The sequence below is a fragment of the Leucoraja erinacea genome, chromosome 5, assembly GCF_028641065.1.
Source record: "Leucoraja erinacea ecotype New England chromosome 5, Leri_hhj_1, whole genome shotgun sequence".
Lineage (NCBI taxonomy): Eukaryota > Metazoa > Chordata > Chondrichthyes > Rajiformes > Rajidae > Leucoraja > Leucoraja erinaceus.
Genome location: NC_073381.1, coordinates 27,279,189 through 27,306,024, shown reverse-complemented (window position 1 = coordinate 27,306,024; position 26,836 = coordinate 27,279,189). Strand labels below are relative to the sequence as shown.

At 43.1% G+C, this 26,836-nt stretch overlaps 1 protein-coding gene across 2 annotated transcripts; it reads left to right on the top strand.

Moving 5' to 3' along the window:
- Positions 1 to 381: 381 nt before the first annotated feature.
- On the top strand, positions 382 to 26,836 carry LOC129697065 (uncharacterized). 2 transcript variants are annotated; one of them, XM_055635278.1, is made up of 10 exons: positions 382 to 548; positions 5,769 to 5,919; positions 10,555 to 10,646; positions 11,284 to 11,446; positions 14,371 to 14,428; positions 15,710 to 16,129; positions 18,820 to 19,194; positions 21,151 to 21,501; positions 24,269 to 24,404; positions 26,266 to 26,836. In XM_055635278.1, the coding sequence occupies exons 2-10, from the start codon at positions 5,908 to 5,910 to the stop codon at positions 26,354 to 26,356; spliced, it is 1,698 nt and encodes a 565-aa protein (XP_055491253.1). In that variant the 5' UTR covers positions 382 to 548; positions 5,769 to 5,907; the 3' UTR covers positions 26,357 to 26,836. The 2 variants fall into 2 exon arrangements, with proteins under 2 accessions (XP_055491253.1, XP_055491254.1); XM_055635279.1 differs by having other exon boundaries at positions 392 to 548; positions 26,269 to 26,836.

Here is a 26,836-nt window from a genome sequence, read left to right as displayed (position 1 = left end):
GATCTATTTCTCTCATTGTGCCTATTGTGTATAAATAAGATGATGCTTTTGTCTTAGCCCTGTTAGTTCATCCTGTTTTCCATGTTTCCATCCTATACATGCAAATGCAATTCTCAGAAATAGGAAGAAGTCCTCAGTAGATAGCCCATTTCAGGAAATCTTGACCTAGAGAAAGATATAAAGCAATGCAATGAATTAATGCAGATACTTTCAGCATAAAGCTAATCAATATAGATTATTGAACAAATTTGATATAAATAACATTTTATTCTGTTTGTAACCATTGCTGCATATAGACTACTGCATTTCTAATGTTGGCAATCTTCTCATTCATTTAATATTGAAGCGAGTATTATTTTCTGGGTTTTTGTTTCCTTTCAGAGTAATATTAGGCCTATCTTGCTGTTGCCAGGTCATAGACAGCAGTTTCCTTCAACTGGGGCTCAGTTCCAAGATCTGCTAACCTTTGGCCTGTCGAGGGTAGAAGAGGGTGGATGGAAGAGAATGTGAAACACAGGAAGGTGGTAACAAGAGCAGAGCCCTTGCAGGTAAACTGGAGTAAATCAATATAAATGAACTGAGAAGGAGTGTGTCGGAAAGAACTGCAGATGTTGGTTTAAACTGTGGATAGATATAAAAAGTTGGAGTAACTCAGAGCATGCTGACTGGTTGCATCGTGGCTTGGTTCGGCAACTCTAGAGTCCAGGAACGGAAAAGGATGCAGAAAGTTGTGACCACTGCCCAGTCTATCATCGGCTCTGACCTCCCCACCATCGATGGGATCTATCGCAGTCGCTGCCTCAAAAAGGCTGCCAGCATCATCAAGGACCCACATCATCCTGGCCACACACTCATCTCTCCGCTGCCATCAGGTAGAAGGTACATGAGCATGAAATCTGGTACATCCAGGTTCAGGAACATCTTCTTCCCCACAGACATTAGGCTATTAAACTCGCCATCAAACAAACTCTCAACTGTAACAGCCTATTGCACTTTATCTGTTTATTTATGTGTATATATATGGTCTATGTTATATAGACACACTGAACTGTTCTGTATTTATGCTTACTATATTATGTTGTGCTGCAGCAAGCAAGAATGTCATTGTCCTACCTGGGACATGACAATAAACTCTCTTAACTTGACTTGACGACTTGAGGTACACGGTCTGAAGCAGGGTCTCGATCCGAAACGTCACCTATTCCTTTTCTCCAGAGATGCTGCCTAACCCGCTGAGTTACTCCAGCTTTTTGTATCTACTCTATGTTAGGATGAAAATGTGTTTGTTGTGCAACAGTAGAGACCTTCTGCTGTGAACATCTGTCTGTTCCGAGCCATCGATGTCAAAATAATCTGAACCTTTTGTGGATTCTTCTAATGTATTCCCCAGTCTCAAAGAACACCAATGGTGCACGCCAAGACTTTAAATTAAGAGCATTCAGGGGACATATTAGGAATATGCGTTTTGCAGATGCCATTGTTTTCAGATTGGGCAGTGTGCAGTGAACTGGATGATCCACATTGCCTTTATCCCTTCCAGCATTAATTTTCTTCCCAACCTGCACCCATCATTGTTTTTCATTCTGGAGATCTGCCAGGAGAATGTGACTTTGATACATTCTCGGTTTCTTAAGTTTCCAAGGTGAATGCTATCCTAACAAGTTTTCCCTGAAGGGGGGAATTATGCGATTGTACAATCTGTCATGGTGGCAACCTGCAGTGGATGGCAAGCCTGTTATGGTATGTGAAATCCCAATGCTTGAATTTAATAGTTCGGTATCCTGTAGAGCACTACCCCAAAGTCCCTCTGTTGGTGTACTGTGACTTCAAACATTGGAAATGATGGAGTGGTCAGGGTGCTGTGTAAAAGCTGATATATTGACAAACTGAATTATTGCCCAGTCTGACTCTCAACATTTAACAAATGGGAAGCTCTATCCAGCATCATGATGTTAAGTGAGCCTCTACTACCCATAGGGCAGAATTATGCAAGCATTCAAAAATGTAGCTAATGCTCTACTGTTATTCATGCTCAGTAAACATCTTGCCAGTCCACTACAGACAACCTTATTCTCTCACTGTCACCTTGTACTAACTTGCATGTCCTATGCCGCTGGTTAGGGGGTCACAGCTTAAGGATAAAGGGGAAATCCTTTAAAACCGAGATGAGAAGAACTTTTTTTCACACAGAGAGTGGTGAATCTGTGGAATTCTCTGCCACAGAAGGTAGTTGGGGCCACAGTTCATTGGCTATATTTAAGAGGGAGTTAGATGTGGCCCTTGTGGCTAAAGGGATCAGGGGGTATGGAGAGAAGGCAGGTACGGGATACTGAGTTGGATGATCAGCCATGATCATATCGAAGGGCCGAATGGCCTACTCCTGCACCTAATTTCTATGTTTCTATGGTTCCCAACCTCCAGCCGCGGCACAAAATTGGGCTGAGAAGGACTGAAACCATGTCATGACGGGGTCCAAAAAAATCTTTTTTTTATTTATGTAAAATTTCGGCAAAAGTTGATGGAATAGTTGACGTGCATCCTTACATCTGCCGTGCAAGTTTCAGTACACAAGGGCAGGGCAGTAAATCAATAGCAGCAAACATTATATTTTTTCTGTAAACTCTTGTAACTATGTCTCACCATTTTAATGACTTCAAAGATGATTTTTTGCAGTTTTGATTCAAATAAACAAAAGCTGGTGGTCAAACAAGACCATTCTGTCTTTAGTGTCATAACATTCTCTCACATTCAGCTTCAAAAGCCAGGAAACTATGACAACATCTGAAAACTAATCATCCTTAATTGAACAATAAGCCAGGTGAATTCTGGCAAAATAAACTGAGTGGCCTAAATCACATAATGTAAATCACATAATCACACAATGTGCTCGATGTTCTGTGAAAAAGACTACAGGGGCATCCTTTGAAGTTGCTTGGAAGATTGCTCATGTCAAGCAGCCTCACAATATTGGCAGGACTGCCAACATTGGGTGAGAGTTGAGAGTGAGAAATTGCGAGGGAGTGTAGCGACTGAGGGGGGGAGGGTGTGTTCCCCCTCCCATAGTAGGCTCCGGAGGCTGCACTCACCCGGTCCGCCCCTGGCTCCGGGCCGGGGTTAAAACTCCATGGGGTGTGGACAGAGCGGTCGACGGACATAGAGCCGCCGGAGGTGAGGGTGGGAGGTGTGGGCGGGAGGTGTGTGCCGTGCCTCAGGGAGGAAGGGGGAGGGGGGTTGGTGCTGTTAGTTTGATAGCCCTGCTTTAAACCAATCCCCTCTAGTGCTTGAATCACAAATCCTGGGAAAAAGACTATGCATTCACCTGATCTTCCCCTCATGGTTTTTACTCACCTCTAAAACAATTTTTGCTTTATTTTGAACTTTCAGCACCCGCAGATATTTGAGCGTGAGAAATTTTGTGATCAGCGTGAGAGCATGAGAATTTTGTGAAATGCGTGAGTCTCACGCTCAATGCGTAAGAGTTGGCAGTCTTGCTAATAATGCAAACATTTTATGCAAGTTCCAATTGTTTGGACAAAAATCACTTATTACTGCTGTATAACAGTTAAGTTACTTTAAGACCATTTCAGAAATGATGGCACTCAACAAACAATCAACTAACAAATTAAAGCAAACTAAAAAGTTTGACTTGAGAATTAAGGGACTGAAGTTTAGGGGTAACATGAGGTGGAACTTCTTTACTCAGAGAGTGGTAGCTGTGTGGAATGAGCTTCCAGTGAAGGTGGTGGAGGCAGGTTCGTTTTTATCATTTAAAAATAAATTGGATAGTTATATGGATGGGAAGGGAATAGAGGGTTATGGTCTGAGCGCAGGTATATGGGACTAGGGGAGATTATGTGTTCGGCACGGACTAGAAGGGTCGAGATGGCCTGTTTCCGTGCTGTAATTGTTATATGGTTATTATATGGTTAAAAAGAAATAACATGTTCCCTTTCCTGACAACCTCATAAGTACTTTAACGCTGTTAACAGAGCAAAGGGATATTAATCTCAAGAATCAAAATGGGGAAAGTGGGGGCAATTTTGCTTAAATGATCATTCTAAGCCCATTCAGATCTGTACAGAGTCAGAGTTATCAACATGTACGTGGCTGGCCCAATTTGTCCATAATGATCAAGTTGGCATTCTGCGTGCCCAGGGACTGGCTGCCGTTCCCAGATTAGCTCGCGTCCCAGGGACTGGCTGCAGTTCTCAGGTCGGCTCGCCTGCCCCGACCCTGCGAAAACAAATTGAAAAAAAACGTGGTTTTTCGGGTTACGGGCCGGATTCAGCCCGTGTGCCGTAGGTTGCCGAACCCTGTCCTAGATGTTTGGCCTCATTGTGGTCCCCCCATGTTTTACAACCGATTCACCTGGTTAGTTTTATCTCCGGCTGCTTCATGTTGTCGGCGGCTGCACATCCAACCAAGAAAGAAGAGAAGAGAAGAGATGTGACGTCACTCACAGCCGCCAACTGACGCGCTTCCCCAGACCGCACAGATCGTTGTGATGTGGCGCAAAAAGACAAACTGTGCAGGGACTGAAGACAGCGTGAGAATTCTGTCATCAGCGTGAGAATTGGCTGAAATGCATGACTCTCATGCTCAAAGCGTGAGAGTTGGCAGCCTTGTCTAAGGCCAGGATATGACAACAGACGCACAGGGAGACACATACACGAAGGAAGACACACACACACACACAGGGAGACAGACACACACACACAGGGAGACACACACACACACACACACACACAGGGAGACAGACACACACACACACACACACAGGGAGACAGACACACACACACAGGGAGACAAACACACACACACACACACAGGGAGACAGACAGACACACACACGGGGAGACACACACAGGGATACACACACATAGGGAGATACAGACACACACACAGGGTCACACACACACACAGGGAGATACAGACACACAGGGAGACACAGACACACACACATGGTATATTTGTTTAATATTTGTCCGTGAGGCTTTAATTTTATATTCAATAATTTAATCTGATTTTTATTTCATGCTTTAATTTTGTGTTCAACTATTTAATCTGAATTTTATTTCATGCTTTAATTTGTTTTCAATTATTTAATTTGATATTTAGTTAATGCTTTCAGTTGTGATTATTAAGCTAAAAAGGAATGCTTTGAAAACACAGATTATCTTGACAGAATTATCATTTCATTTATCATGCTATCTTAAATTATGGGTTGTAAATCCAAATGTTTGATCAATTTTTGACGAGGTATGGTAAACTTTGGGAGCATTGGGTTTGTAAATATATATGATATATCAAATGCTATCTATAGCTTGTAATTTGTGAGTGATGTCCTTTCAAAGTATAGATCATGCCCCTCTAAAGAATATTAGATCTGCAAACATTCTTAAGTCGATTTTGTCCGCAAGTCGGAAAAATTACTTGATGTGTTAACCATACCTCCACAGTATTATAATGAAAGGCATCAAAAGCACATAAGAATAATAAGAAAGAACAGTTACTAAAGAGGGAGAAGACTGATTGTGTCCCTTATAGGAAGGACTATATGTATGCGTCAGAAGTATGAATTTCATAATATTATGGGACCTTGTTCATACATGGTTTTTCCCACATGGTTTTTCCCACAAGGGAGGTGTTCATAGCCCAGGGATAGCCCGCCTGCCTGGTTTTGTTTCAGTTCATGTCATCAGGATTATTTATGTTTTGTTTTCCTCTGTAGAGGCTTTAATTTATAATTGCCTTTCTCTCATTTTCAGGTAAACTGTAAGGTTGTACTTCTAGCATTTGCGTTCACTCGGGGCTCATTTTCAATATCAGTAAAGCCGAGTGTCCTGTGGAGTGCAGACAGTGGAAACTACAGAATGTGAAACACAAACAGAGTTGCTGACAAAAGAAATGGCACTGCAGGTAAACTGGGCCGAGATCTGTGCATGCAGCTTGCATTACCACTCAGGTTAGGCTCCAGAATATAAACATGACCCATGTATAGTATAAGTTGTATGTTCAATACTGGTGCCAATTTGGCTGGAGTGTTAAGTGTTATTCTTAATAATTCGTGAGCAGATCACCATGTTGGTTGCAGCAATCACTTGGGCAACTTTTTCAAACGTCATGAGTATTCATGGCAAATAGCAAAGTCAATCAGAATACAGCATTGATTTGACGACCATGCTTCTTCTTTTTTTGTGTCCATCATCTATGTTTCAAATGTTCGGCCGGGCTTTTGCACAGTGGACAGCCTTTCTGTACCAACGCTTGATCTTCAATAGACAATAGACAATAGACAATAGGTGCAGGAGCAGGTCATTTGGCCCTTCGAGCCGGCACCGCCATTCAATGTGATCATGGCTGATCATCCCCAATCAGTACCCCGTTCCTGCCTTCTCCCCATATCCCCTAATTCCGCTATTTTTAAGAGCCCTGTCTAGCTCTCCCTTGAAAACATCCAGAGAACCTGCCTCCACCGCCCTCTGAGGCAGCATTGTTCACCAAGAAGTGGGCATCTGTTTGGCAGCGCGACTCACCCGTTGCAGCGGCCCCTACAGCCTGTCTGTCTTTTTTTATTTTTTGTCTAGTTAAATGTAGTGTTTGGTGTTTTTTAATAGTATTTTTAAATGTGTAAATGTGGGGGGCGGGGGGGGGAGGGGGAAACTGTTTAAATCTCTTCCCTGTCCGGGAGACCCGACTTTTTCCCTGTCGGGTCACGGCTGTCGTTGGGGCCTAGCACCGTGGAGCAGCCTCCAACCTGAACGACCCGGGGGCTCCAGTCCCGGAGACTGCGGAGCTGCGGAGCTGCGGATCTGCGGACTCACCATCGTCGGGGGTGGCCGGCCTCGGAGCGTGGGGAGCGGCGGTGACTCGCTGCTGCGGCTCGACTCCTGGGGCTCGGAGGCTCCAGCAACGCAGCCGCAGGTCCGGTGGACTGTGACATCGGGAGCTCGCGGGTCTGGGAGGAGAGAGAGAGACCGCTTCCCGGAGCTCCCGCAACGCGACTTCTCCAGCCGGTGTCACGGGGTTGGAACAACCCGGACCGGGACAGTACATCACCCGGCACGGCTTCATGGCCGTGGGACTCACCATCGCCCGTGGGGGTTCCAACCTTGGACTTTCAGACCGGGAGCGGGGCCGTAAATCGCCCCGCGCGGCCTAAAATGGCCGTGGGACTTATCATCACCCGCCTGGGGCTTGGACATCGGGAGAGACACGGAGAACAGGGGAGAGAAAAGACTTGCCTTCCATCACAGTGGCTTCACTGTGATGGATGTTTGTGTGAATTTAATTATGTGTATGTCTGTAAGACAGTGTCTTTGTTTGTATGGCTGTGGAAACAACATTTCGTTTGAGTCTCACTGGGGCTCAAATGATAATAAATTTGTATTGTATTGTATTGTATTGTATCTTAGTAGGTGTGGCATGGATTGTACAGATGTTCCACATTCACATTCTGTCTCTGCCGCATCTGCATAGCCCCATTTCTTCGTATTGGTCTTGCATCAGCCCATCCTGGTACGAAGCCTATTGAAGGACTTCCAGGTCTTCCAGTCACACCTGTGACCAAATGGTGGCTGTTCCTTGGTTGGGATAGGCATCTTTACGTGGTGGTGGTTTTCACTGCATTTCTTTTCCCACAAGGCTAACCTGGTTGCTTGAGGAGACTGTGACAACAGCTGGACCGTGTGGAGGAAGCTCTTCCTCAACTTCAGCCGTTTTGGGGCTGGGTGATGGAAGTGACAGGAATGGCGGGTGTCCCCAACTTGCCTTCTACGTTCAGTTCTACCAGCAACTGATCTGCGGATTCCAGGTGGAGCAATACCGGCCAAGGCATGCAAGCTATCCACATCCGCTGGTTTAAAGCAGCCAGTGATGAATCTGCAGTTGTCATTAAGGGCTTTATCAACTTTCTTCACATGAGATGACCTCTCACAAACAGGACAAGCATATTCTGCAGCAGAGTCGCACAGAGCAAGAGCAGTTGACCACAGTGTGGATGCATTGGTACCCCACAACTAGTTTTCCAGCATGCATAGGAGGCTGTTCCTCGCGCTCACTTTGCCCTTCACCCTTTCGATGTGTTGCTTGAAGGAGAGGGTTTGGTCCAGAGTGACTCCAAGATAGGCACGGTAGTCACATGTTAAGAATAGCCATTCCATGTTACGAAAACAGCTTCTTCCCAGCTTCGCCATTACAAAGGTGGAACAGGCTAACTTGACAACCATGCTACAAAATTGACATAGAAACATAGAAACATAGAAATTAGGTGCAGGAGTAGGCCATTCGGCCCTTCGAGCCTGCACCGCCATTCAATATGATCATGGCTGATCATCCAACTCAGTATCCCGTACCTGCCTTCTCTCCATACCCTCTGATCCCCTTAGCCACAAGGGCCACATCTAACTCCCTCTTAAATATAGCCAATGAACTGGCCTCGACTACCCTCTGCGGCAGAGAGTTCCAGGGATTCACCACTCTCTGTGTGAAAAAAAGTTCTTCTCATCTCGGTTTTAAAGGATTTCCCCCTTATCCTTAAGCTGTGACCCCTTGTCCTGGACTTCCCCAACATCGGGAGCAATCTTCCTGCATCTAGCCTGTCCAACCCCTTAAGAATTTTGTAAGTTTCTATAAGATCCCCTCTCAATCTCCTAAATTCTAGAGAATATAATTGTCATCCACTGCAATTGTGACATCCACAATTGTAGTTAATTTCTTGTGCTCAAGTCACATGAGGAACCCAGTATTAATAAAGCCTCACATCCCCAAAACATGACCTTTGTTATTTAGTTGCATGTGGGACTGGGCCCTTTGGGATGTGTGTGCTTTTAATTAGTTATCCATGTCTTTGTAATGTGCACTTCCTTACTCAGAGACGGGCTTCTTTGGTGTCATTCCTGGCTACTGCTGATTACTCTCAGATGGATCTACCTTACTTGATTGGTTTGTGTTTTGTATCCTTGTACATTGATTATGTTTCCCTTGCATCTGCCTCCCTGGGGGCTTCAGTGTTTCTCTGAGCCCTGCCTGTTGTAAGACCATAAGACATCGAAGCAGAATTAGACCATTTGGTCCATCAAATCTGCTCCACCATTCTATCATGGCTGATCTATTTTCTCTCTCAACCCCATTCTCCTGCCTTCTCCCTGTAACGTTTGACACCATTATTCATCAAGAACTTATCAATCTCCGCCTTAAAAATATTCAATCCACTTGGCCTCCACAGTCATCTGTGGCAATGAATTCCACAGATTCATCACCCTCTGGCTAAAGACATTCCTCCTCACCTCCATTCTAAAGGCACATCTTTTTATTCTAAGACTGTGCCCTCTGACCTTAGACTCTCCCACTACTGGAAACATTCTCTCCAAATCCACTCTATCTAGGCCTTTCATTATCTGGTAGGTTTCAATGAGATCCTCCCTCATCCGTCTAAACTCTGGCGAGTACAGTCTCATAGTCATCAAACGCTCCTCTTACGTTAACCCAATCCACCCCTTCAGTGTCAGGATCTCGGTTATTCTCCCATTGCAAGATGAGTAACTGAGCTGCTGCCAGCAAGCATGACCTTCTTAACCACTGGCTGGTAGCTCAGTCATTAACACTGCTTTTGACTACTGATGGTAGAGTGATTATGATGAGAGGGCTGTTACCAATGAAACATTCACCTTTGCACCATCTCAGCTGGTAAATCAGAAGAGTTTGTGTGATGAAGAAGGATATTGCATGTGCCAAGCAGCATCAAGCATGAACTCACTGTCATCATCAGTGGCCTCTGACGGACTCAATGATAGTTGCTCTGATAGTGACAATGGGTGTGACAAAGACCGTGCCTTTCTGGGCCTATACATGTCCCCCGCTGATCTGCCCTTCCTGCTCCAACCTGTTGTGTGCCATCACATTCTGGGAGAGGCAAGTTGGCAGGTGATTGTCGTGCATGTGTCATACTTCTGGACCAGTGACTGTTGACCAGATGACAGCATTGAAAGCACATGTTTAGGCAGGAAATGCCAAGAACTGCTCCTGATGAATAGATGTTGCCAATTGGTGGATGTTTTGTGTTATCAGAGTGTGAGGCTGAGAAGCCAATTATTGGAAAACAAGATTTGATTATATTGGGGAATCCCAGTTTGCCCTGTTGATTGTGTTGGTCTCCACTGGTGTGAGATTCACCACCATCTCTCACTCAGGTTGTCCCAGATTTACAACCAGTCTTAGCTGGTAGGAACCAAACTCTAGCTATTTGGTTCAGAACTCTTGGCCACAGCCAGGATGATATGTCCCATCTATTTTTTATTAATTAAAATAAACTTTATTCAAAATTAAAAATATGCACAAAATACGGAGGCTATTGATACATACATTAGCATCGTATCGTAGTGTTCCCCGAAATATCATTATACCCAGCTTTCATCTTGTCCTGGGGAGAAGGTGACCTCAGCCTTTATATGGGTTATTCCACACAACTACATACTGAGACTTTCATATACAATGTAAGGGCTGATCTTAAATATGTGCAGAGTGTAAGGAATTCTGTTTTGTGTCTAATTCTAGGCAGCAAATATTACCAACAATGTTTCAACTACCAAGAAGCAGAGTGGGAAACGCTCGCCTGAAAAATGTAATAACGAAAACCCACCCAAGAGGTTTGATACCAGCTTTCAATTTGCATTTTGGGTATCATTTAAATGATGAGAGTTGCTGAATGTTTATTTGCCTTTGATAATGTAACCATCTGCTTCTTGAATCCATCCCATTAATTGTTTTACTTTTATCAGATTATGGTGAGTTATTGAACAATGAAAATGCTTTGTATATGTTCATAGAATTTAAATTGTACAGGGTCTTGAATGGGAGGTTACCAGGGAATCGATGTCACTGCTGTAGATGTCATTAACAATGTTGGAAAATGTTTCGCTCAGAGTCTTCAACTTGTCATGGGTTCAACTTGTTCTCTTTCTTCCTGTGTACTGAAACACTTCCTTGTAGCGCTGAAACACTTCCTTGTTTGAAACACTTCTGTGCAGGATCACGTTTCAATCAATGTTCATCGCCAAGTCAACTAATGGATTGAATGGCAGTAACATGATAGATAGGATTTCCTTATTTCAGGTTTACCATACAAACATTTTGAAGTTTATTTAGTAGGTGACTTCTACTGTTAATCATTGTTCGATTATAAATGTACGTACACTGTGTACTCATGCAAATCGGTGTTTTGCAACTTTCGATAATCTTGTGTCTACTCTGAGATTAATTTTGATTGTGGAGCTTTTTTCACAGAAGGAGGCATATTTTAGCCCCTTATTCCAAAGTATCGCCTGCACACACCCCGGGCCCGGGCTCTACATACATGGTAATGAAGACTCCCGTATCGAATCGAATGAACACCGGTCATTTCTCAGCTTGGGGCGCAGAAGACGATCAAATCTTGTACTACATGCAGGTACACTGGACAATAGCAAAATCATTTGCATTTGACTGCACTGCCTTTCAGTGTGGGACAAAGATACAATGGTAGCACACAGGTTTAATTACAAGGTTAATAATTCAGAATTCGGACTATCAGTTCAGGAACAGCAGCTGTGGAATTTAAATTCACTTAATAATGTGGAACAACAGCTAATCTTGGTAATGATCATTGTCATAGACATTGATTGTTAAAGAAACACATCTGGTTATTAATATCCTGCAGGGGAAGGACATCTAAAATCCTGAAGTGGATGTGATTCCAGACCCATGCTATCTGCTCAACTAATGAAATGTCCTCTGAAGTAGTTTTGTTCTGACCACCATCTTCTCAAGGGGCATTTGGGAATGCAAAGAATAACATTCCCAAGAGTATTGGGAATGCACAAAGTACTGTGTCCATGTATCTGTTGTACTGCTAGAAGTAAGAATGTCATTGTTCTGTTTCGGGACATATTGACAAAAAACACCTCTGATTTGACTCTTGACAAAGCAAATACTGGCATTGTCACCATTTGCTTAAAGAAAGCACAGGGATGGTAAATAAATACTGACATTGCCAGGGGTGTTAGGATACAAGGAAATTAACTGATTTAACTCAAAGCCTTTTTGTTTTTGTTTAAATTGACCTAATTCATGAGCAGAGCAGCAGATGTATGAAAACCAATTTAAAAAGAACAATTAGAAATATTAGTCTCTCCTCAAATGTTGACAACTGTTCCAGTGCCATCCTGATGGCTCAGAGATATAAAGTAGGTTTAGCTCTAATCAAGAGCGGCCAAAGAACTCCCGTGTTTAATCAGCAGTCCGTATTATGTTACCAAATCTCAGTTGGCACAGTTATCCAACTGCCGCAACAGGAAACCGTCTGTCAGGATTTCCACTCTTAACGTAGGGAGAACCAGCCCTGGGGGATGCAAGTGTTGAGGGATATCCTGCGAGTGCTCCAGGCGGAGATGTGTTGACACAAGAAATAAAGCCAACCAGTGTTTGCTGCCAAAACTCGTACACGGATGAAACGTATTTTTGGAAAGAAGTGGAAGACCATCACCACAAGAATAACACGGGTGAAGAGGGTGTTCCTACAAAAGCGGAGAGGAGCAAAATGTTTGGAAATATTTACATCTTCCAATGTGCGTTTTTCTCCCCTATATTTAAAACAAAATTTGAGGATAATTTGATGTCATGTTTCAAATCCCATATTAACCATATAACCATATAACAATTACAGCACGGAAACAGGCCATCTCGGCCCTACAAGTCCGTGCCGAACAAATGTTTTTTCCCCTTAGTCCCACCTGCCTGCACTCATACCATAACCCTCCATTCCCTTCTCATCCATATGCCTATCCAATTTATTTTTGAATGATACCAATGAACCTGCCTCCACCACTTCCACTGGAAGCTCATTCCACACCGTTACCACTCTCTGAGTAAAGAAGTTCCCCCTCATATTACCCCTAAACTTCTGTCCCTTAATTATTGTTTGCTTCTGAATATCTTGCCAAATTCCTAATGGTTACAATTTCCCCAACTGGCTGAAATCCAAACACTTATTGTTTTCCAGTTCAGTTCTGATTGTTGGCTTCCTGCCACGTAAAGTACAGCAGTTGCTGGAGAAGGTAAGAGCTGGACATTCTCTGGCGAGTTCATCAGATTAAAAAACTTTGCGCAGGACAAGAGAGTGATGGCATGTTCTCCACTTTCCCTCGTGAGTGCAGCTGCTTAGGTGACTATGTAACATGCTCGATTGACACATCACCCTGCAGTTTATCATCTGCTCTCTTCACCACTGGCGTTCTGTAGCTCCAGCGTGTATTAAGGACACTTTGCAGAATTTGCATCATCTCAGAAGCCCCATGACACACAGCACCTACAAAAGCAGCAGATTGATCAGAACACCATCACTTCAAGAGTCTCAAACACCATCGCAACTGGGATGGTTCATTCAGCGCAGTTGGATCTGAATTAAGGAACTCTATACCTAACCACAATGTCGTGGAAGTATCTTCTAACATGGAGTGCAACGATTTAGAAAGGAGATGGAAGACAATATTTTATTTGGTCATCCTCAGTCTGATGAAAGGTCTTGACCTGAAACGTCACCTATTCCTTTTCTCCAGAGATGCTGCTTGACCTGCTGAGTTACTCCAGCATTTTGTGTCTATAATCATTTTTTTTAAGGGCAACTGGTTAAGGGAAATAAATGCCATGAAATAAAATGAACCCTCATTCTGAGGTATAGGATGTAAAACATGAACCGTTTTCACAAATGTTGTCTGTACTGAATGTATCCTGCATTTTTCAGCTTTTACTAGAAATAAATATCAGACATGCCCAAGTGCCAAATATTACCATTTAATATCTCAAAAATCAAACAATGTGGAAACCAAAAATATAGTTGATTGTCCGCCTGGCATGGTTGAGGGGTTACTCCTGAATAACAGGGCTGAAGCCGAGATCTTTATGGTTTTGTGATGAAATTCGATTTTTAACAATTTGCCTTAATATAATGGAAACCAGACACAAAATGCTGGAGTAACTCAGCGAGACAGGCAGCATCTCTGGAGAGAAGGAATGGGTGACATTTCGGGTCGAGGTCCTTCTTCAGACTGAGGATGACCAAAGCAGTCTGAAGAAGGGTCTCAACCCGAAACGTCACCCATTCCTTCCCTCCAGAGATGCTGCCTGTCCCACTCCACTCCAGCATTTTGTGTAACACATTTTATCTGTGCCTTGATATATCAGGTCAAAGATTATTTCAGCAGAATGGTTAATTAGGCATTAATTAATATTTTAAGTGAAAATGGTTTATTAAAATTACTCAACTATATTATTTTCAATAAATGTCAAGGTCTGAGAGAAAGGCAGTCACTCTCTTCCCTTCATCCTCTTTAACAGAAGACTGGCGACAACCAATCAGTTGCTTCTGTAATTGTTTCAACACCTTGGCAAAAAGGTAACATTTACTAACTTACCTTGTGAAGTGTCAGCAAGTTGTAAACTGCTTATAATTAAATATATATATTCTAGATAAAGGCATGGCAACCTGCATTGTTGATCTGTGCAGGTCCCTCTAGATCACAATTAAATTATTTTAGGCTGAGGGTATAACACCATCCAAAATATATCACAATAAACTTTGTGCCCGTGATGTTACTTTGAAACTCGTCTTGAGCTGCAGCAGAGGTTGCCTGAGGATCTGTTTACTGCTCTGAGTCACGGTGTTATTTAATCCGTGTTTGCGCCACCCAGTGTTTCCTTTTAGTAATTACCTTTCAAGCTTGAATTGTTTGGCTGAAGCCCTTTTCCAAATCACTCTGAAGAAGGGTCTCGACCCAAAACGTCACCCATTCCTTCTCTCCAGAGATGCAGCCTGGCCCGCCGAGTTACTCCAGCATTTTGTGTCTATCTTTGGTTTAATCTGAAGTTCCTTCCTGCACATGATAGTATAACATTAGAAACATCGGTGCAGGTTTAGGCTATTCGGTCCTTCAAGCCATGCTGATCATCCTAAATCAGTACCCCGTTCCTGCTTTCTCCCCATATCCCTTAATTCCGTTAGCCCAAAGAGCTATATCCAACTCTCTCTTGAATACATCCAGTGAATTGGCCTCCACTGCCTTCTGTGGTAGAGAATTCCGCAGATTCACAACTCTCTGGGTGAAAACGTTTTTCCTCATCTCAGTCCTAATGCCCTTTCCCTTATTCTTAAACTGTGACCCATGGTTCTGGACTCCCCCAACATCGGGAACATTTTTCCTGCATCTAGCCTGTCCAATCCCTTAATAATTTCATATGTTTCCATTAAATTATTTTCTATAAAATCAGTTCAATTTCAGTTTTATTCCTGTTTTTATCTGATGATAATCCCAAAGGGATGGGAATCAGGTAATAACACTTGGCTGCAGTAGTGGCTCAAAGCTCATTCTGACCTGGGGATCTGTATTGCAACAGATATTATCATTGGTCTTGATAATAATAGCTGCTTATCCTGAACTCCTTGATGGGTAGCAGAAATATTGTGGGTATAGGGGGGAGGAATGGTTGTGGGAGGATGGGAGGAGTCTGGCATGCTGATTGTTGTTAAGCACTTACATTTGGTGGACCTATACCAAACTTATGCATGCAAAACCTATAAATTGAACATTAAAATACTTATTGAAGTTCACAATTGATCAGTATTTTTAGCTTTGAATAGGGGATGCATTGAAAACTACCATTACCTGTCCTTTTGTAGCATCCGAGTCATCGCAAAGCCACCTGAATTCCAGAAACAACTGTGCTGAGGATAAAAAGAAAAATACCATCTCCACTTTTAAGGTGACCCACACCAAGAAAACTCATACATCCTGTGCAAGAAGGGCAATGCAAAATTCAAAGAAGAACCAAAGAAGCATGTATTGTTCTAACTTTAGCAAAAGACTCATTAACATGCCTGAAGCCCGTTTCCCCAGAGGCTCTGATGACCATGATGAGAAGAACGCTGTCAATTCATCAGACACGTGGACTTGTGACGCATGTTTGATGCCAAACAAAAACCCAGCGGTGAGATGTCGAGGCTGCGAGTCACTTAAGTATGGAGTTGGGCTGGAAAGACAATGGATACCAGCAGTAGACATGAACATTGACACAAGCTGCAACGAGATTCAGACAACCGGTAAACATGTATACTAGAAATCTAAAAATAAGTTTCTCAAGAGAACTGGCCAAGTTTATTTTCTGATTTCAAGTTTAAGAGGGACTTAAACGATGGATGGAGAAAAATGGCGACACAGTGGCACGAATGTCTCCTAGTTCCAGCAAGCTGGTTCAATCCTGACTTTTGGTGCTGTCTTTGTGGAGTTTGCACCTTGTCTCTGTCACCACATGGGTTTCCTTTGGGTGCTCTAACCAATCTACTCCCACATCCCAGTGTGTGTTGGCCACTGTAAATTGCCCGCAATGTGTAGGTCGGTAGTAGAATCTGAAGGTAATTGGTTCGGAATGTAGGTAGAATTATTATTTTTTTTTTTTTTTAATGGGATTAGTTAAACAAGTGCCGGATGATTGTCACAGATTTGATTGAAAGGGTCAAAGGTGAGCTCTACGACCCAGTGGAAACCTATGACCTGGTTTGAGAATTTAAGACAAGGGGATGCAGTCTAATAGCTATTGACGGCCCTATCAGGAATGAAATTTTAAAGCAATCCTACATGTAATAGCTTTAGCCAGCATATTGTCAAAAGTCTTAGAAAGCATTCTGCTGGATAGAATAAATGAGTTTGTTAACTCCACAGATAACCAGTGTGGCTTTAAAGCTAAACATGGCACTGACTTATGCATATATGCCCTAAAGGAGATTGTAAACAAATATAGAGGCAAAAACTCTTCAATCCTTATGTGCTTTATTGATGCTTCCAAAGCCTTTGACCGTGTTAATCACAGAAAGCTGTTTGGTAAAATGAGTCAAAGAGGGGTGCCTAAATACATTGTTAGAATTCTGGCCTACTGGTATGCCCACCAGACTATGCAAATAAAATGGGGCAATAGGGTCTCAGCCCCATTTGGGGTTAGCAATGGTGTTAGACAAGGGGGAATTTTGTCCCCAGTCCTTTTTAATCTATATATTGATGATCTGTCTAAACAATTGAAAGCCTGTAACACTGGGTGCGTGATTGGTAATATTTTAGTGAACCATATTATGTATGCAGATGATCTTGTGGTCTTTAGTCCATCTAGCGCTGGTCTCCAGCAGCTCCTTACTATATGTTCCGTGTATGGTGTGGAACACGACATTAAATATAATGCTAGTAAGAGTGCTGTTATGGTCTGTCGAACCAAAGAGGATAAATGCCTAAAATATCCTGATTTTAAATTGTCTGACAACAATCTTAGTGTCTGTAATAAGATAAAATATCTAGGGCATATTATTACAGAACAAATGACAGATGAGGATATTTATAGGCAACGACGCATGCTGTATGTACAGGCAAATATCCTCTTGCGTAAATTTGGTGCGTGTGCAGATGTGGTGAAGATGTCGCTATTTAGAGCATACGGCACACACTTCTACACTGCACACCTGTGGTCGAACTATTTAAAGACAAGTATGCAGAGACTAAAGGTGGCATATAACGATGCCATGAGAACACTGCTAAGGCAACCTAGATGGTGTAGTGCCAGTAATATGTTTGTGGCTGCAGGAGTCAGTACTTTAGAAGCTATCCTAAGACACCACCTGTATAAATTCATTTGCAGGATAAATGCCTCTAAAAATGTGCTTATTGTGGCCTTGACAAACATAAGGGTTAGCACTACACGGTACAAATCCCAGCTGTGGAGACACTGGTATCGTTGTAGGACATTGATCATCTTTTAATCTGGATTTTTAACTTAAGTATTGTGGGTTTAAAAAATATATAGTTATGATGTTTTTATGTGATATACCATGATTTTATATATATTTATGATATTTGATATGCAATGCATTTTTAATGTAATGTTGCCCCTTGTCTGGACCTTGAGTCCATAATAAAGTTTATTATTATTATTAATAGGCGGAATACGTGGAGGTATATGTAAATTAGATTTGGTGTTTGGTCGAATATTAATCTTAACTTGTCAGGGGAGATAGTCGAGGCAGGGACTATCCCCATCTTTAAGAAACAGTGAGACAGATACATGGGTAAGACAGGTTTGGGGGGCTATGGGTCAAACACAGGCAGAGGGGACTAGTGTAGCCAGGACATGTTGGCAAGTTGGGCCAAATGCTCTGTTTCCATGCTGTATCACTCTGTGACTACTCTACGACTTAAATCTGAGATTTGCAGTCTTTTTTGTTTAAACCACGAGATTAAAATATATTGTTCAAAAGCAGTTTCTTGGAGTTAGGTAATTTGTCAACTAGAATATTGAAGTGCAGAACAGGTGTGAACAGCTAAATGCACTACACTTGCTTCAATCATCTGAGATTCCTAAATTTCAGCAAGGGAGTGAAAGTGGGGTCTTGGAAATAGAGTGTGTGGACAAGGGACGTGAAGGAAGAGAATATTGGGGATAAACATAATGCTGTGAAAAGGTGGGGAGTGAACACTCACATATTTGGTAAAAGTTCAGAGAGTGAGGGAAAGCACAGTCATGAAAGTAGCCAATTTGAGCACAAGAAGAGGAGGAAGAGTCACATTGGGATAAACATAAGCACAACTGGGTAGAATAATGGTCCCCACAAATCCTACTGAATATTAGATTCTTACATTAGATAATAGAGATCGGAACATAGATGAAATATTTAAATGGTGCCAAGCTTATTTAGTGATTTAGCATGTTGTAATCTTTGAAAATAACCAAAGCATAAACAAATATTTGCAGAATTAAGTGCCGATACGTACATGGTGGAGCACAGTTCAGCAGCGGCCCCTCAGACCGCTGATGGAGCAGAGCAATCGCCACCCTGTGCACTTTCCTCCGATTCTCTCATGGCTGATGATGTTTCCCCTCACTCACAAATGGTCACTTCCGACAACTCCCCCGGCGTTAATGCAGAAGAGAAAAAGTCACTGGACTTCGTTCCGCTCAACACAGAGTGCACAACGTTCCTCCCACCTGCTCAGGGAAGTCCTGCTGCTTGGTTGCCACATGGGTTCACTGGAACTGAGAATTTTGAACAATTGCCTGAAGCTGCAACATCTCCTCCAGGGCCAACACAGCACAAGGTCCCACCAGGAAGCAGGGAACAAAACAAAGGTGAGAGAGAGAAGGCAATTGCCACATTCAATTTTGTGGAAGCACTTTATTTAAATTGATGTTGATTATTATAAATTAACATTTAATTTGTAAGAGTTCCCAATTAATTAACAAATCCTTATTTCCTTCCATTGGAGAATGTGATTGGACAGAAGTAGCAGTAACAGTCAGAGATGGACAAGGTGGACAACAAGTGGCGGACTGGCCAGGGTGTCAGCTTGCCCGATGGCAAGTGTGCCCTGATGAAGTGGGCCCTCTATATCAAGTGGGCCCTGATGAAGTGGGCCCCCTTTGTCTCCTGGCAACCAATAATTTTTGACCCAGTCCGCCTTCATCAGTCAGAGTAGACATTCTTGCCATAGAGGGAGTACAGAGAAGGTTCACCAGACTGATTCCTGGGATGGCAGGACTTTCATATGAAGAAAGACTGGATAGATTCGGCTTGTACTCGCTAGAATTTAGAAGATTGAGGGGGGATCTTATAGAAACGTACAAAATTCTTAAGGGGTTGGACAGGCTAGATGCAGGAAGATTATTCCCGATGTTGGCGAAGTCCAGAACTAGGGGTCACAGTTTAAGGATAAGAGGGAAGTCTTTTAGGACCGAGATGAGAAAATCATTTTTTTTACACAGAGAGTGGTGAATCTGTGGAATTCTCTGCCACAGAAGGTAGTTGAGGCCAGTTCATTGGCTATATTTAAGAGGGAGTTAGATTTGGCCCTTGTGGCTAAAGGGATCAGGGGGTATGGAGAGAAGGCAGGGATGGGATCCGGAGTTGGATGATCAGCCATGATCATATTGAATGGTGGTGCAGGCTCGAAGGGCCGAATGGCCTACTCCTGCACCTATTTTCTATGTTTCTATGTGACAATAAACTCAATTGGACCTTTAACTTGTGCATATTGTGCTCCTGGATTTCACGCCTAATTGGACCAATTAATCTCCCCCCTTTCTCAATTCCCCATCAGAGAAAATTCCTTGGTCCGATCATGCTCATGTTTACACTCACGTGAATACACAGCAAATTAATGCAGCTGGCCTGAAATAGTTTGAAATTCTTGTTTTCCTTCTGGCCTACTCCTGCACCTGTTTTCTATGTTTCTATGAGTATTGAGTATAGAAGTTGGGAGGTCATGTTGCAGTTATATAAAAAATTGGTGCGACCGCATTTTGAATATTGTGTTCAGTTCTGGGCACCATGTCATAGGAATATTGTCAAGCTTGAAAGGATTCGGAAAAAATTTGTAAGAAGCTATGTAAGAAATCTGTAATTAAATTGTCGCTTGCTACTATTTGTATACATGCTTCTAATAAAAATATTATATATAAAAATTAAAAAAAAGATTTACAAGGATGTTGCCAGGACTAGAGGGTTTGAGCTATAGGGATAGGTTGAGTAGGCTGGGTCTCTATTCCATGGAGCGCAGTAGGATGAGGGGAGATCTTATAGAGGTATCAAAATCATGAGAGGAATAGATCTGGTAAATGCACAGTCTTTTGCCCACAGTAGGGGAATTGAGGACCAGCAGACAAAGGTTCAAGGTGAAGAGGAAAAGATTTAATAGGAATCTGAAGGGTAACTTTTTCACACAGGTTTATGAAACAAGCTGCCAGAGGAGGTTGAGGCTGGGACTATCCCATTGTTTAAGAAACAGACAGGTACATGGATAGGACAGGTTTGGAGGGATATGGACCAAGTGCAGGCAAGTGGGACATGGGTAGCTGGGACATTGTTGGCTGGAGTGGGCAAGTTGGGCCGAAGGGTCTGTTTCCACACTGTATCACTCTATGACTCTACAATGATGTAGATAAGAATCCAAATTTTCTCTATCCAATTGTTACAAAATTCTTTGTTGAGTTTTATGAAGCTACTGTCATTAAGTTTTTTAAATAATAATAATTTTTACTCTGAAAACCAAATGAGTGTTTTAATTTGTGTTTCCCTCCTAAATGCAGATGATCCCAAAGCAAATGGACCCTTCAGTTTCGAGGCCTCAATGACCTGCATATCTTTCCCGTACGTTTTTGGCCCCCCTCCGATCTACACCATGTGCAGCTCTGCAGGACCACTCACACTTGACGTCCCTGCTGTAACTGGGTCCAACATGACCACCGTGATAGCTCCCAGCCTTCCATTTCAAATCCCGTCGATACTTCTTGGGAGCTCCAACGAAATGAGCAACTACAATCCTAACTATGGAATGTTTGCCTCCCCTGGCACCTTTGGACAGACAGGCCCAGAGCTGTTTAACACTGGAGCGACTAATCCTGGAATCGCTGGGAATCCTTCCCCGTTTCTATCTGCTGGTATGAATTATGCAGTAAAACTTTAGACTTTGTAGCAAGTAGCTTTTCTTAAACATCATGGATGAGAAAGACAAGTAATTTTTACAGTTCTCTGCCTTAACTTTGGCATGAAATAAGAATGCCAAAAACAACCTTCCACCAATTCACAAAGCAAGAGGATGGAATTTAATTCCATTTAGATTATGAATGGATGCCAAATATGTTAAAAGAAAATTATTCATCATTGCCATTGTAGGAACTGGTGTGTAAAAGTTGACAATTGATGAATAAATTCAAAATATTTATTTCATTGAAAAAACATCTTTGACTATGGGTATAATGACGATTTCTGTTTATTAAATGTTCAATCATCTGATCTATTTAAAATATTTCAAAATATTTCATTATTGAATGAAATTAAAAAACAGATGCTGCTTTATACCAAAGATGGGCTCAAAACATTGCAGGTGATAGACTTCTAACCGACATACACTATAAACCCACTGACTCCCATGGCTATCTGGACTACACTTCTTCCCACCCTGCTTCCTGTAAGGACTCCATCCCCTACTCCCAATTCCTCCGTCTACGCCGTATCTGCTCCACGGATGAGGCGTTCCACACCAGGACATCTGAAATGTCCTCACTATTCAGGGAACGGGGGTTCCCCTCCTCCACCATAAATGAGGCTCGCACCAGGGTCTCTTCCATACCCCGCAACACTGCTCTCTCTCCCCATCCCCGCACTCGCAACAAGGGCCGAGTCCCCCTAGTCCTCACCTTTCACCCCACCAGCCATCACATACAAAAAATAATCCTCCGTCAGTTTCGCCACCTCCAACGTGACCCCACTACTGGCCACATCTTCCCATCTCCCCCCATATCTGCCTTCCGCAAAGACCGCTCCCTCCATAACTCCCTTGTCAATTCTTCCCTTCCCTCTCGGTCCACCCCCTCCCCGGGCACTTTCCCTTGCGGCCGCAGCAGATGCAACACTTGTCCCTTTACCTCCCCCCTCAACTCCTTTCAGGGACCCAAGCAATCGTTCCAGGTGCGACAGAGGTTTACCTGCATCTCTTCCAACCTCATCTATTGCGTCCGCTGCTCTAGATGTCAGCAGATCTATATCGGTGAGACCAAGCGGAGGTTGGGCGATCGTTTCGCCGAACACCTCCGCTCGGTCCGCAATAACCTAGCTGACCTCCCGGTGGCTCAGCACTTCAACTCCCCCTCCCACTCCGTCTCCGACCTCTCTGTCCTGGGTCTCCTCCATGGCCACAGCGAGCAGCACCGGAAATTGGAGGAACAGCACCTCATATTCCGTTTGGGGAGTCTGCACCCCGGGGGCATGAACATCGACTTCTCCCAATTCTGTTAGTCCTTGCTGTCTCCTCCCCTTCCTCAGCTCCCCTGCTGTCTCCTCCCACCCTCCAGCCTTCCGGCTACTCCTCCTTTTCCCTTTCTTGTCCCCACCCACCCCCACCCCTGATCAGTCTGAAGAAGGGTTTCGGCCCGAAACGTTGCCTATTTCCTTCGCTCCATAGATGCTGCTGCACCCGCTGAGTTTCTCCAGCTTTTCTGTGTAACCCATGGGCTCAAAACATATTGGGTTGGGATCTTACTTCAGACTGATAATAGGGGTAGTGGGGAAAGAGGAGGCACAGGACAGAAAGGGAATTCAAATGGTAGTTAATGTTGTTAGCCGAGAGATCCAGTAGGCCTACGCGGGGACTGAGCATTAGTGTTCAGTGAAATGGTGGCCGGCTTTATGCTTGGTCTCGCCAATGTACAGGAGCAACATCAAGAACCCTGGACTTGATAGATGACCCTCCTCCACTAAAACTCTGTTAATGACGACCGTCCAGTGGCCTTAACATCCAGCATCATGAAGTACTTCAAGTACATCAAATCCAGCCTACCAAGCAACCTCAATCCACTGCAGTTCACCTACCGTCGCAATAGGTCCATGGCTGATGCCATCTCCCTGGCCCTACACACTCACCTCTGGAACACCTGGATAAGAAGGACACCCAAGTCAGAATTCTATTCATTTACATATGCAAAATGCTGGAGTAACTCAGTGGGTCAGGCAGTCTCTCTGGAAACTGGAAACAAGAAAAAACACAGGACAAATTAAAGCTAGCAACAGATGACCTCAAGCAAGGAGGTTCCCTGGTAGAGGATCATTGTTCGCTAGAGACAGTGTGATCCTCAAGAGGGATACATCGTTGCAAACGGTACAACTGGTTAACTGACCTTTAGTGGAAAATATCGTGGAAGGGGAGGAATGGGGTGGGGTGAAGAGGGAAGGGTGTGTAGGAAGGAACTGCAGATGCTGGTTTACACCGCAGACACACAATGCTGGAGTAACTCAGTGGGCCAGGCAGCATCTCTGGAGAGAAGATGTGGATGACGTCTTGGGGCGAGACCCTTTTTCAGTCTGAACAAGGGTCTCCACCCGAAACGTCACCCATTCCTTCTCTCCAGAGATGTCCCGCTGAGTTGCTCCAGCATGTTGTGTTTCCATTACCCTCTGTAACTGGATTCTCTACGTCTTGACCCACAGATCACTATCAGTATGAATAAACTAAACTAAACTACAACTAAAGACAATCAGTCTGAAGAACGGTCCAGATCTTAAATGTCACATCAATATTTTCCAGAGTTGCTGTCTGGCCCGTAAAAGTTACTCCAGCACTTTTGTGTCCTTCATAAGTATTATGTTATTTTACACTGAGATTTTCTGAAATATAGCATGGAATAACATTTGTTCTTAATCTCATTCCAGGGCCTGGTTTCCAATTTTCTGGCAATTTGGTTCCAGCTTTTAATTTTAGCAATTCAACCAATAATGCCATCTTTCGATTTGAGGCAAATAACAACAATCAATTATTTTCTAATGAACTGGTAGATGCTGCCAATGAGTAAGTACTTTAACAACACTTTCTTCCTTGCTACATTTTTAAAATTATAGAAATACATTTCTGCTGCACTTAATTTCTGCAAAGTCATGTCTACTCCTACTTGCTTATTTTACGTTGGTCACACAAAGAGAACCAGAGGTCTTCACGTAGACATTATTGTTCTATCTTCAGTATGTGATAAAATTACACAACAAAACAGCACAGGAAGCTATTGCTCAAACAACTAACTCTGTGCTGACTTTTTCAAAGAGTAGGTGAGTTTGTCTCATTTTCCCTCATTTGTCATGCAACTACAATAGTTATATTCCAAGTATTTATCCAATTTCTTTGTCGACAGAATCTGTTGCTATTACCTATCAGGCAGTTAGTCCAAAATCACAATCGTTCATCATGCAAATGAGTTTTCTCCTGTTGCTTATGGTTCTTTTCTCACTCACCATGGATCTCTGCACACTATACCTCCTTCTAGCTGAAAGAGAGCAGCCATTCACCAATACTCTCTCTCTGCTAGTTCTGCACCTTTACTGCTTCTGTCCCATTTATATTATTATCTTCAACATTCCTAACTATACAAGCACTTGGTACTTCATCACACATCCTTTGAAAGTGAGTTTGCAGATCATTTACCCTCTCAGGTCAATGTAGTTCATCAAATCCTATTTGTGCTGATTATATACAATGCTTTAAATGAACAGCCTTTTGGACAAACAGACACCAATTGTCCAAATGGCTGCTCATTTGACTGTCAAATACGTTTGCTTGGTTTGGGAATACTCTGCTCACAGAAAACAAATCGACTGAGCACCAAATGACAGCGCCAACATCAATGTCTCCCTTATGGGCCTGTCCCACTTAGGCACTGTTTCAGCAGACAGTCGCCGGCAGTCGCCTGACAAGCAAAATTCCCACAATGCAAAGCCAAGGTGATACAGACACACACCACGATGAACAGGAAGGTTGGCGCTGTAATTAAGATGGCTAAAGCACAGTGTACAAAGTCCTTTACAAGAACACACACACAAGGAGGGAGACACAAGCGGAGACACACACTAAGAAGCCAGAGACACACACTTGGTGGACATTTAACACACAAAACATTACTTACCTTTCTTTCACCTACACCACAAATTCACCAGTCAGCACCGGCTCCAACCTTACGAGAACCTCCGAGAACCTTCGACCTCCTGGCCACCCATCAGGACCTCCTGGCGACCCACCTACGGCTCGAGAATTTTCGCCAAACTACATGGCGACTTCATTTTAGTCGCCGATAATGTTTTAACATGTTGAAAAATTCTCGGCGACCATAATGAGGCCGCGAACTCCTCACGACCATGAAGGCGTCTAACCCGGCAACCACCCGCAAACATGTGGAGACCGCAAAGTCTCCTGCAGTTGCCTAAAAAGCCACCTAAGTGGGACAGGCCCATTAAACTAACAAATGGCTGCACATTATTGCCAAAGGAGCAAAACCAGCCGGTCAAGGAGAAAGGAAATAACAAAAAGGTCACCCAACCCCACCCCAACTGCAGCAGAAGAATACCTCAAGTTGTACAAGAGATTCCTTCTCAAAGCTAGCTTAGATATTTGTTTGGCAAGTATTTGTAGAGCTTCATACACATTTTTAATATATCACTCCTCGTCCTTTTCTCAACTTTGATGACTGTAATGTTTGTGAACTTGGAACCAAAATTATTTGGACTGGTTTCACAATCCTGAGATTAATGTTGGCCAACAATGACTGTGTGGAGTGATGTGTACATGAGCACACCCCTGTTGGTAATGTTCTTTATGTAAGCTAGGATTAATGCAGTAGAACGCTGAGGTCCAGTATGAAGACAGTAATTATTTTTTTTTGCAGCAGGGCATCAGAAACGGTGTACACAGTGCAACCAAGTAGCATCTCCCATCGAAAGATAAAAACTGCTGTACGCAAGCGAAGGCCAAAATAAACCGGCAGCTCGTCTAGTTCGTGTTCAATCTTTACGTACGTGGCACTTTGTTTTCTCCTGTTTCCATTTTGTCAATTTGCTTTGGGAATAATATAAACAAAAAGGACACCACAACTATTTTACTCCTTGTCTTTTCCTGGTGTTTTCAGGTGTGATCCATGCAGTTGGAAACTGTAGCGAACTAGTTAATCAGTGGCACACCACAATGCTTGGGGTCAAAATGGTTCTGTTTCAAGAGGTCAAGAATGTTTAATTATATAAAATGCACAGGGACAGGAACAATGACATTCTTTCTTGCTGCAGCTTTGTTGGCACATTAAACCCAGCAACACAACAAATAAATATACAATAAATTATCCGTTAATCAAGGCAAACCAGTGCAAGCCAAAGCATAAAGTGCAACATTTGGTAGTGAACAGTCCATATTAGTTCGGTGCTGAGGAAGGGTTGTGGTCAGGGTTGTACGGGGTGGTTTAAGTG